Genomic DNA, 13589 nt, shown 5'->3' on the forward strand with positions numbered 1-13589 from the left:
ACAATAGATAGTGCAGTAAGCAATGGCCCGGAAATTAACTTTGGAGAAAAAAATAACTATCAAGAATTATGGGTATACTGTCAGTTAAAAGGCCAAATGGAAAAATCATACATTTCAGCTACCTTAAAACAATCTTTATTTTTAAGTGGAGTGTCTTTTACTGTTGATGTTTTGTTTCATTAAATGATGCTACTTTATGTTTTTCTCTCCACAAGAAAGGGGGGATAGGTGAAGGTAGAGACAGTGATATCTTTATTCCTAGAATTCTGGCAACCAGAACTAAGACAATTCAACTCCTCACAGTTAAGGAAGTGATTCATCCCAACAGCTTCTTTTTCCAATACAGAGAAACTGAGATAAAACAATATTAATTTATTCCTCCAAGAACCATCAAGGATGTATATAAAGCCAGGTAATATATAAGAGACTAGCTGACTTAACAAACACTTCATTCCACTGAGAAATTTCAGCAGAAGATGTAGAATGAAAGCAAGCCTTGAAAATTTAGAAGGGTTTTCTAGCTAACAGTCATACCCATAAATTCTTACTATTTTGATTACATTAACCTGAACCAGGAGGAGGATGAGCTAGTTCATGAACAAGCACACAGACAAGAATCTGCAAACACATGCATGAGGTCAGGGGTGGGGTGGGGTGTGTAGCTTTACACACGAGAACAGACACAGGCAACAACACAGCAACAACACTGCAGAATAATTTGCAGCCAAAGTATTTGTGTTTTTGTGTGTGACTGTGTGTTATGGCTTTTTTTTTTTTCCCAAAATAAACTTTTGGCTGAAATATTCCCAGACAGATGGAAATAACACTGCACTGCAATGTTTTGCCTACCCCTTGTTTCCCATTATTCCTAATTGACTTCTTCAAAGAGCAGGCAGGGAAAAAACAAGTAGTTTAACAACAGTGCACATTCAACATAGAAAAGTCAGAGAGGTCATATATGCATGTATCTCTAAAATCCATGTGTGAAATAATAAAATGTTAACATCTTATTAGGACTTAAGTTGTCCTGCTGTCTTGCTATGTATAGAGGATGTCCACTGTGTTTTTACACACTTTAAAAAAAAAAATTGGGGGGGAAAAAACAAGGCAAGCAAGCTACAACTACTGTGGGATCAAATGAATCATGCATGGTTAGAAAATTAATACTAGTACTACTGTTAGAAGGTGAACAGTCTTTGCAATGATTTAGAAAAAATTCAAAAATTAGTATAAATAAAAATAAATTTCTTATTTATGACAAAATAATCATTTTTAGGATATTTTTGCATGTAACATATTATTTAAGCATGAGGATAAATACAGAATAATTTGCTTTCACATTCTTTAATCTAAGATTTCCTTATTCAAGAAATAAATTCAACTACGTAAAAGAAGTTGGAGAAAATATATCAGTTCAAGACAGTATCAGGCACCCTTTCATCAATGTTTCTCAGAAAACATTTATTTTTATTTATTTAGTATTGTACACTGAGTTTCATGGTAACAGAATAGAATTAGTGAGTTTTTAAGTATAATTAAAGTAATCTGAAAGAGAATCCTGAACTAATATGCCTTTAGGAGTTTATTTATGTAATAATTCTATTTTAAATTGAAGTAAGGAATATTAAAATGTGTTAATCTTCCATTAAGAATGTGTATCTTCTATTTTGAAAGATAATACTTCATATAACTACTTCTATCTCTGATAAAAATAATCAACTCTTTACTTTTATAACAGAAAAGGTGAAGGGGAATGGAAGTGTATGTATGTGTAACTGAGTCACTTTGCTATACAGCAGAAAATATTACAACTTTGTAAATCAACGATACTTCAAGAAAAATTTTAAAAAGTGATAAAGGGAACACCTAACACACACAGTTTTTAGATTTCTAAGAAAGAAAACAAAAATTTCATGTTCATTCTCCTCTACTGTTATACTGTATTACCATTACTTTCTGGTAGCTAAAAACCTTGTAATGGCAATTTTCTCAAACTACCCAACCAGTGACATTAAGGTCTTTAAAAAATAATTAATGAACTGAGTAATGACCAGCTAGAAACACTCAAAATAAATGAATAAAATGTTTTGATAGCTTATTCTATTGAGTTAAGAATCTGTGGTTTATTTTGGTTGTTTTTATTCTTAAGGTTATTAATATCATGATTTTTAATAAATGGGTACAGGATTACTAGTTGTAAAACCTAGATTCTAAGTCTACCCCATGTCTTCTGACTATGGGCAAATGAATAAACCTAAGAACAGCAAAAACAACAAAATGACAACATAGAGAAGATACTCTTCATTTGTGTTTTTACTGTGATTATTATTTTATAAAATGAATCACATCAGTGGAACTTGTTATACATCTAAGTTAGTAAGCTTATTTAATTTCCAACTGACAAAATACTACATAGGCCTTAGGGAAGCCTCCATGCTAGGTTTACAGAGAAAGCAGTCTGCTGGTGATAGGTAGGTGAACGCATTCTTACTTTAGCTCTTTGAAGAGAAGAAGATAAACCAAGGCAAGTTTTCAGCATGGAGTGAAATTAGATGAGTTGGTAGTCTTCTAAACCTAGCAAGTGAGTTTGGTTAAGCGACTCATGTGATATTTAGAGAAAGCCTAGGAAAAAACAATGCTGAATTGAGATTACTGTTGACTTCATGTGATGCTATAGTTAGATCGTGTTATTTTAGTAAGGACCATAGCCAAGTTTACAACTGACCTGGTATCCATTAGATAATTTGTGGATGCTATTGATTCTTCCTTTTAAATGGGAGAGATAAGTTCAAGAATACCTCTGAGTTAAATATATCTATTTATCTCCATAACAATAGCTACTGATTTCTGGGGAAAAGAATTTATGTCAAAGCACCTTCACTACTGGTGCCAGAATTCTTGAAAGGTGATTAAATAAAAGTGTAAATAGATACCATTTAAAACTTAAGTCAACAGAAAGCTGTAAGAAAGAGTTATATAGAGATGGAAGTGTAACAGCTGCTTCTGGGTCATCAGTAGAGTCCATGTAAAGATCCAAGAGAAAAGAGTTTCACATGACTGAAGGCTGGTGGCTCCCCACTCCAGCCCAAGTAGTGGAGGCAAAAACCTCCACTGAATTTAACCAGCTCTATTCAGCATGAATCACAGCTTTTCAGAGGATGGGCTGAAAGTGTACATCAAGAGTGTGTTATACTGTGATCTATAGACACAGGGGAAAGACTAAAGAAATACAGGAGGATATCGAGCCAAAGCCAATATTTCCTTCAAAGTTATAAGGCCAGCGCCTACTCTAAAAATGGAGTGAAGAAAACACTTTATTCACATTTAGGCAATACTCTTGCCTTTTCAAATTACAACATGGGTTCTTTAACCTGGACTGGCAGCTCCTGATGGGAATCAAAGTAGACAACAGATTTGGGCCGAAGCTACATTAGGCACTGCAATAACATAATATATACATTTGAATGAATCATTATCTGAACAAATTCCTACCCTGTCATTCTGACCCATTCAAGGTTTATACTGAAAATGCACAATAAGAACTTTCCCTCATGAATCTACTGGTCTGAAATTACCTCCTCTTAAAGGTCAGGGAGCAATTAATTGCCCATTCCATTCAAACAAGGCACATCAACTTCATCCACTAGTTGGGACTCTAGCTCTTGAAAATTGCAGACTGGTGTGGATTTTCTTTTAATGGTTTCAGAACTTATTTATTATAAATTATTATATCTAAGCACATTATCACTTTCAAAGACTTACACTAGTCATTAAAACCAAAAGAATATTGATGAGCCTTTTTTTCTTAGAGATTTAATTCTTCTGATTAGGTCAGCTTAAAAGTAAATCCAGGAATCTGGTTCTGCTTCAAAATATTTCTGCTAACTTTTAGGGTAATTCTCAAGCATCTTATAGAAACAAAGAAAACTGAGAAAAGAATATTTCAAAAATGTATGTATTAAATAATAGATAAATTTTGAGGGTCCTCCAATTATGTTTCTTGCATTTCCATATGCTAGGAAATTTCCCCACAAATGGGAATAATCAAAACAAAGTTTGAAGCCTCACAGATGTGGGCAAGCTAAGCATTTTGATATGAACTGGTTTCGAAAGCTTGAATCAAGCACAAAAGAGAAATCTGGTCATGACTTAGGACAAGGAGTACATAACAATATCTAGTGATTATTTTAAAAAAAGAATTTAGAACTATTTCAGGAAATAAGGCAAAACTTCAGATTAACACTCTATCTAAATCAAAGTTAACAGCAAAATGTGGCTAAAATCATACCAGCAGTTGTTAGTACGAACACGACAAATTACAAGTTTATTTACACTCCTCTTGTGAAGGTTAGCCACTGCTTATTTTCAATAAAATGTTAGCTCATCATCCCAAGTACCTAGAAAGGAAAGTATTTACTTTGGTCCAAAACCTGCTGTAAAACTAGGCAGGGGATATTCAATTGTAATGTTAAATAGTATTCTCTCTTTGAAATGGGCCCTAACAATTTTAATAAAAAATTATTTCTCTCAAAATAAACAAATGATTAGTCATACCCATAAAGTGCACGCAGAACACTAACTAATGAATCGGAAGACTTATGGTTTTAGTAATAATTTGCTGATTTATGCAGTGTAAAAACATGATACTCCTTTGCAGCACTCTGGGGGTTCAGTGTCTGTTAACAGCATTTTAAAAGTCTTTTACTGTCTCGTCTTTTTTTTCTTTCCCCCTTCTAGGGCCGCTTTCCACGGCATATGGAGGTTCCCAGACTAGGGGTCTAATCGGAGCTATAGACCCTGGCCTACGCCACAGCTACAGGAATGCGGGATCCAAGCCACGTCTGCAACCTACACCACAGCTCATGGCAACATCAGATCCTCAACCCACTGAACAAGCCAGGGATCGAACCCACAACCTCATGGTTCCTAGTCAGATTCGTTAACCACTGTGCCACTACAGGAACTCCTCTTTTACCATCTTAACAGCAAAATAGGGTATATAAACTATTCCAAACATTATGTTTGATTTCAATCTTCTATGAGATGTTCCACTCTTTATATAATTCTCAGTTATTAACAAATATTACTTTTTAAAATAAAGTTTTTAGGTTGATTATAGAAACCTAACATATTATAAAATTTAAAATTTATTTTAAATGCAATTAATACCAAATATAAGAGCTGAGTCTAAATAACACATCTGGAAACTAATAATGAGGTACCTTAAGTCTTATATTAATTCATACTAAAAGAAATTATACTTTCACAATTCCAGCTAACTGCATCTAGAATATTCACAATTTGCATATTATAATATACAACTATTCCAAAAAGAAATTTTTGTCATAGATGAAACAAATGTGATATTTATAATAAATATAAAAAAATGTTCAAAATAATATTTCTTAAGTTCCACATACGCAAAATAAAAAGAATCAACTGTATGCTTAACACTTTTTAAGGCCCTTCAAACAAACATGTAATTATTAATGTAATACCTTTCAATTATGGAGTCTTCCTAAAATTAGTAATTTAAAAAACTAAGTAATTATCTGGATGGTCTGATACAAAATATATGACTTCAAATATTAAGTGTTATTTCGAATATAACCTGAGTTCCTTAGACACTGAAAGTCTGGATTAAGTGTGAAGTGTGTGTGTGTGCGTGTGTGTGTGCGTGCACGCGCGCACGTGTGTTTGGATGAGCTATGTGTATGCCCTAAATTCTCTCTTAAATTGCCATAATGTTTCACTGTGTCAGGGACCTAGTCTGTGAGTGAATAAAATAATTTTCTGAAACAGGCTAAAAAAATCATAAAAAGAAACCACTGTACCTAGGCAAGGACTGTGGAAGCACTTACAATTCAGCCCATCATGTCCATGGGATTGTACAATCTTACAATGACATGTAAACAAGAAAGACCTCATGAACAACAATGAGATTGGACAAATGTTCAGTTTTTTTCTTATGACAAATCTGAGCTCCACAAAAGATGCACTTGCAGAAGAGATGGGATTTCAAAGGACAGCGACCAGGCAGGGGGAATGCATATGTGTGGAACCATCACAGGGGTGTCAAGTATGTTTGACCAGTAGCAAGGTTGCCCCCAATATCTTCAAATCAATCATTTGCCCTGCAACAATGAGGGCATTAAATAAAGCACTAGATTTAGGGCCCTGAAAGTCTAAAGATTTATTAAGAAGTTATGAGACATTTGAATACCATCTCTGGGCACAACCATGAAGGCTAAAGCAAAGAAGGTAGTGGAAACTGATGAAAAAAAGTTATTTCACTGGAATTAAGAACTAAGATTTTTTTTGGGGGGGACTCAAATGAAGATAACCTTCACAGTGTTTATCTTAAAAATACAAAATTACTTCAGGAGTAGAGACTGGTAGTTAAACTGCACAGAGGTTATTATTGTAAGTAATAAACACGCCCAAGCAAAATTTCAGACTCCTAAGAAATGGCGTTAGATTATCACAATAAAATGGAGTGACTAAGGTAAAAGATTTTTTAAAGTAGAAGGTTTGTTTCTACCATGGGGAAAAAAAACTCCCAGGAGGATTTCACAGCTTAAATTCTTATTTATTCTGATTTAGACTAATGGACATAGGACTGACTATAAAATTGTCTTATTTAATAAAAACAATCAAGTTATAATTCACCAACTTTTGTAGGCTGGCCATATTCAAAACAAATATACAAGAATAAAATGAATTTCCTAGGTACCAACAACTAGTAAGAAAATAAAAGGAGAAATACAGCATTAACCACAGTAACTTAAACATTATATATACAGAAATGCTTAGGACCATCCTTAAAAAGAAATAACATAGGCCTATAATAAGAAAATTTCAAATCTTTACTGTAAAAGATAAATGAAATAAGGAAAAGTTGTATCAAGTTCATGAATTAGAAGAAAAAATATTGGAAAGCTATCAATCTTTATAGATTGACCATAATTCAAGTTAAAATCAACAATCGTGCATTTTAATTCATAAGATGATCCTGAAGTTCACTTGGGATGACAGAAAGTTAAAGGCTAAGAACATTAAAACAAGAATTAATAAAAAGCAGAAATAAGTATGGTAAAATTTATTTCACTAGATGTTTGAAAATATTATAAAGCCATAAGAAATAAAATTCTGACCCAATAAGCAATGGACATTGATAAAACTAAATGGAAGCTCAGAAACTAAGATACTCATCTAAATTCAATTTAGTATAAAATAAAATAGTAACAATATCCATGGATAAAGAATTATTTGATAGGTCATTCCAGGATAACTAGTTGATCATTTAGAAAAATAAAAGTTAGAACTCACCAGTCAAAATAAATCAAAATAATCTATAAAGTGATTAAATTGATACGAAAAGGAACATTAAAAAAAGTTAGTAGAGGTATCTATTCTTGAAATCAGAGGCTGACTTCTAAGCTAAAGACAATGAGGAAATCGTAAAGGGAAACACAGGTCAAGAACTTAAATGTAGTTTTCTATATAAAAAAATTAAATAGAACTTTGTTACAAATCTGACAAAGTGACCATATAAAGCACAGAATAACGCAATACAAACAAATGACCAAAAAAACTGAAAAACAAGTCCTTAAATGACTTAAAGAAATAATTTACAGAAGAAAAATACAGGTAATAAATACATCAAAAACCTCAATCACACTAGTAATTACTGAAAGTTAAAATGAGAAAAAATATTTCACCTATGTATTGTCAAAGTTATGTAAAATGACAGTTCTCAATGTTGGTCTAGGTGTGACAGAAAGGATACCTTTATTTGGTGCTGAAAGAACCATGCCTTGGTTGAACTTCTCTAAAATGCAATAAAACAGAAACTATTGGGAGCTTTTAAAAACCCATTGGCCCAGGATTTTATTCTATTTTACACCTTTTTTTTTTTTTAAAAAGAGAAATGGGGGAAACTAATATGGAAAGATGCTTTGCAGAGTATTATTTACATGGAAAAAAATAGAAGGAAGAAGTGATTAACATTTGGGGAATGAGCACATAGAGTGGAATATCATACAACCATTAAAATGGTATTCTGGAAGAATAGTTAATTATATGAGAAAATTCTTATGAAACGTCATAAAAATAGGATAAAAACAAACACTTTTACACAATTTGGTGAAAATAAATAGAGTATTAGATAATTTTAAAAAGAGAAAAGAATAGAGGGAAGGAGAAAAGGAAGGAAAAAATGAAGGAAGGGAAGTAGGAAGGAAGAAGGAAGGAAAGGAGGAGAAATGAAAGAAAGAAGGAAAAAGGGAGAAAAGACAGGAGAGGAGAGAATAACAAAACACATATGAGTAGGGAACAAAAGAGATGTTCCTAGTGATTATATCAGTGAAGTGAGATGTCTTACTGCCTTTATTTTCTCCTATATCAATTTACACCTTGGCAGATTTTCCACTGTGACCACACCTTTTTTTTTTTTTTTTTTTTTTCAATTTTATGGCCAGGACTGCAGTGTATGGAAATTCTCAGGACAGCTGGGCCAGGGATTGAATCTGAGCTACAGCTGTGACCCACACTGCAACTGTGGCAAAGCCAGATCCTTCAGCCCTCTGTGCTGGGCCAGGGATCAACTCCACACCTCTGCAGTGACTGAGCTACTACAGTCAAATTCTTAACCCACTGCACCATGGTGGGAACTTCGACCATATCTTATTTTTACAACTGGAAAAATATAGTCATTTTAAAAAATACTACAAAGGATACTGAAAATTCATCATGCTGCATCCCTATTGATATAAAAAAAGACTAACCTCTGAGAATATTTTCAGACAGGGGTTAAGTTAATGATCTATATCAGCTGGCTATATTAATAATCAACTATATTCCCAGGATGCCAAAACAATGGGTTAGCTTAATTAACTAAGGGAGAAAAATCAGTTAGTGACTTTTGCATTAGTCACCTAAATGACTGAAAAGTTTGCTTTTGCATCCTAGAGATTCATCACTGGGAGGAAATGAAGGCAAAATCCACTAAGTGCAATGTCAATATTTCTGGAAATGGTCTAAAAATTAACAGAACTACTTTGTTGGCCCTATCTATCCTTACAGGAACAGTAAACTCCTATCATAGTCCTTGTAAATCATAGCTCTTGCAGAAACAAAGTCCTTCGCATTTTTCCTACACACACTCAAAACACTATACTTAAGTTTTTTCCCATCTTAACTAGGACGTGTGAGACAATTTCAGTGGGGTTACTTCATACCTCTTTAAAATGATCTAAAGAAAATGCTTGTTTCTTTCCCAGGGTCAATTTTCAAGCTTGAAGATATTCCAATATTATTTTGTCTTTCTTCACATCTCCACTGTCTTGAGCCTGCTTATTAAAACACTGCCATTCAAAGAAAATCTGGATTCTTTTTGCTGCTCTGCTAAAAATCATATTTGGGGAAAGAGGAATAAAGATGCTCTAACACAATGCTTGATGACTTCTTTTTGCAAAAATAAAATTTGTTTTAAAGAATGGAGGGTGGACACTGAAACTGATTAAATGCATTCATGCATCTTTCTTGTGTATCATGCTGAATGTATCCTGGAGGGAAAAGGTATATCCTTAACACCAAAAATTGTTGGGTGAATTGTTTCCTTTATACCTGCTATTCCTTTTCCCCATGATGGGAATTTACAAATAGGAGGTAATCAGAATGCATGACAGCATAGATCACATCTGCCAAATGACATATCCTGGTCACTTTTATGTAATGTTACTCCCATGTAGTCACTTGAGTTGATATTAAAAAAAAAAAGCCCTACTTTAATACGTTAAAGAAATAAATAAATATACTGCTTCATATTAATACACCTGTCATTGGGATAAAAAAATTAAGTGGTAGCATCTGGGTTGTTTTACACATATTTTTTTTACTAGTTAGCTGTTTTTCGTACAATTACGCTATAATCAGAATTATTACCACGTGTTATTAGGAAACTATATTTTAGTTTGTTGTCAGTCAAATAACATGTTTTTAACTCTTACAAAACCCACAGTAATGTTAGGCATTTACCAACCTTAAAGGGCATAGCCCTATTTTAAAATCTAAACCTATTTTAACTTATATCACTCAAATATAGCATACACTGAGTTGTTTGCTATTTTACAAATGCTTTCCTTTTTGGCATAGGTAAGCCTATGTTTGAAGGTTCTGGTTAAAGATGAGCCTGGATCTTCAGGTGACCTCTGTTTTTCTACAGCCTTAAAGTTAAGACAGAGGTAATATCAGAGCTGGCAATATTTCCTTGAGTTCTTAATTTTTAAATTTCACATTCAAAAGAAATGGTAGTGGCCTCTGCACAGGTCATTTCTTTTGACAGAACGGAAACGGGAAGAGACTCATAAATATTTTCTAAACTTCCCCATTATGGCACACTGTGACATGTGATCGATGGATCCTCATGCTTTGATATGTTACAGCGGGAACTTTCAGAAAGGACTTACTGGGTTGTACATCTGATTGAACAACTGCTCAGCTTGCTACATTGCAAAGTTGGGGAGGCATTGAAGCACAGACAGAGAAAGAAGGAAAGATCCAGAAAAACAGCATTAGCTCAACAAATCCAGTGCATTTGCACAGACCAACTGGTAGTTAAAAAAGAAGAAATTTCAGTTTCTAAACATTCCACAGTGCAAGTGAGAGGCTCTAGGGAAATAGAAATGTTGACTTTGGCTCCTAAAAAGAATAGCTGGAATAAGAAATTTAAGGTTTGTGTTACTTTCCCTTTCTCAAGTTAAATAACCCATGAAATAAAGAAAGCTGTCCACTTTTGATGATACATGAAGTGCTGGCCTCAAGCAATGAATCAGAAGAAGTGCTTTTGGCCAAGCCTGCAATTTATTACCTGAACTTCAAAGATGGTAATAATAAAAGATTAATTAAATCTTATCATTGAATTTATAGCTCTTCTTTTATATTAATACAAGTCTGAATTTTCTATTCAGGCTAATTTTAGAAAAATATAGATCAGCAAACAGCAGGTGAGCAATAACAAAATATCAGTAAGCAAGAAATTATAGGATTAACAGTAAATGGGAAAAGAAAAAACTTCAGTCAGTAGGAAAATCAAAAGGAACCAAAATACAGTGTAGTATTATCCACTGCCTATTACCAGTTTCTATTGCTAGTTCATAAAAACAAATGTACAATTTTTAGAATCAATCCTATTATGTTCCAAGTCCTTCAGAATCTGTAATACTCTTCTAGTTTATATAGAAGATTTAAATGTTTATGGATCTAAATGTTATTTTAAATAGCATTCTCAAGTTATATTTCTTAAATATTTGCATCATTAATTTGGGGCTCAATGTCAAGTTATAGAGTGAAATATTACAGGAACTTTTAATTTGCTTTAAACTAAGACATGTCTTTGAAGAGCGTGAATTTTTTTACTTCTTCAGCTTTGATGAAGTAAATGAAAATTTTACCATGGTTTAAAAAAAAAGAAATACCCTCCTCAGAATTAACATATGCACACTACTATATATAAAACAGATAACCAACAGGGACCTTCTGTATAGCACAGGAAACTATACTCAATATTTTGTAACAACTTATCAGGAAAGAGATTCTGAAAAAGAATGTGTATATATATTTTCTGAGAAGAAATATATATATATGTATAACTGAATTGCAGTGTATGCCTGAAACTAACACAATATTGTAAATTAACTACACTTCAATATAAAAATTTTTTTTAAAAACATCCTTCTCAAAGATGATATTAATTGGGAAATTACCAAGTAACACGAAACAAAATATTTTGAGTCGCTGTTGCTTCTTAAGTGTTTTCTAGTTATATAAGGTGAATTTACTTCTACGTATGGGAAACAATATTCTTTTGAAAGACAAAAGATCCACTCATCACTAATCAGGTTCTTCTTAACCCCTAAGTGTCTAATTAAGATTAATGAATGCACTAAATTATAAAGCACACTCATAGCTAGATACTTAAGAATTATTTGGTTAGGATCATTGTATCAGCCTCACTATATCAGTAAAGATTTCCTTACCAGTGAATTTAAGAGGTGTTGTTAAGAGGTGGGATGGAATGTGTATCCTTTTCTGCCTATAGTACTCGTTTTCAACACAAAGTATTTGGAAACGTTTGAAAGTGACATAGTATAGGAAAGGATTAAAAGCATCTATGTGTGTAAATGTTCTTCACCAACTTGTCTGTTAAAAACTCGCCTTACCAATTTCAAGCATTGTTTGTAAGACAAAAACAAACTTAAATTACCATTTAGAGTCCACTGTCACTAGCAGGCAAGGTTTCTGTTTAGCTAAACACATCTACAATGTTTGTAGATTTTATGGCAAAAATACCTGGACGCTCACAAATCTTGAGCAAAATTTCATTGGGAATTCATGGTTTATTTATGACATAATAAAACTATTACATTTTCAGCTTTCATTTAGTAACCCTTTATATTTTATTCACAAGTCACATACCCTTTTATTTAAAAGGAGGTTCAGACACTCCTTTAGCTTTTATAGCTGCTTATTTTTCCATGAGTAAATGATGTGTTTATATGTATATTCACATACTGTTGGCTTATATTTTCAAATATTTCATGTAGATCTCAATTCTTTTTAGGGTGATGGGTATTTGAGGTTTTTACAGAACTATTTATTAGTAGAAATTAAAGACTACTAGAAAAAATATTTTAAACTCTTGAATTTAGTTGATGCAGAAAGCCAAAAACAACATTAACAGCATCTGCAGGTTAGATATAAAAATACTTAAATTATAATTAACTTTATTTAATCTCACTGTACTATGCATTTAGGAGATAGTATATGCAAAGATTATTTATACACTGAGAAATAAATTATCTTTTCATAAATTAAACAGGTCCTTTACAGCAAGACAACCATATTTGTTATTTTAATCCTGGTAATGTGGCAGAATGTTAAAATGTTGTCGGAAATAATGCTAAGATATTTACAGGATTTGATCTCTGAATTTCAATACGTGGTGTCTGAGTACCTAAGGAAACCACAGGCTCTAATTGACTTTTGGGGGTGACCATAGCTATGCTGAAAGAAACTAAACTGAACTGCATATATGCTCATTTATTAAACTAGTTATATACATAGAAACTACAAGTATCAATGTGTGAACCTCTTCCTTTTAATTTCCAGAGGATTTCATATTCCATGGATAACTGACACTAAAAGGGAATACGTTAAGTATGTATCTGCAGAAATAATATATGGGATGCCCTCAACTCCATAATGGCTCTTCAGAGATGATGATGGGCATCTTTTATGCCCAGGTCTGTGTGGGGTTCTCCTTCAGCACATAGCACATTGCAACTAAGGGAATATAATTCAAAGGACCACCACAGGGAGCCAATGAACTGCTCTTTTTCACAGAGTTATATTAGATCATAAAACTATTCATTAAATAAAAACTTTTCTCAGGTTCACTTCTGGCTATGCATATGCATGTATAACATATTGCAGAACACATTCATATATGTGTCACGAATGTATGTCATATACCCAAATCATAAACGGCCAAGTCAATTCCCATTTAAACACATTCAAATGGGCAATTT

General features: G+C 32.9%; 1 protein-coding gene across 45 annotated transcripts in view; it reads right to left on the reverse strand.

Annotated features, from left to right (window-relative positions):
- Positions 1–13589, reverse strand: part of ERC2 (ELKS/RAB6-interacting/CAST family member 2) — a 983951-nt gene that overhangs the window by 488808 nt on the left and 481554 nt on the right. For 12 of the 45 annotated variants that reach the window (XR_002337957.2, XR_002337956.2, XR_014823354.1 and 9 more), the window contains one exon: positions 10470–10505. The exons of 22 other annotated variants lie outside the window; for them this stretch is intronic. Coding sequence is in view for 8 of the 23 variants with exons in the window: in XM_084988656.1 (XP_084844782.1) it covers positions 10470–10505 (36 nt within the window). In the remaining 15 variants the exon portion in view is untranslated. Of the gene's footprint in view, positions 1–849; positions 880–10469; positions 10506–13589 lie in introns of all 45 variants that reach the window. 11 more of the 45 variants (XR_014823355.1, XR_014823353.1, XR_014823342.1 and 8 more) reach the window with 1 other exon arrangement.

The sequence above is a fragment of the Sus scrofa genome, chromosome 13, assembly GCF_054392235.1.
Source record: "Sus scrofa isolate SSC_HxYL_T2T_F1_AM1 chromosome 13, Sscrofa_HxYL_maternal_Yorkshire_Landrace_v2.0, whole genome shotgun sequence".
Classification (NCBI taxonomy): Eukaryota; Metazoa; Chordata; class Mammalia; order Artiodactyla; family Suidae; genus Sus; species Sus scrofa.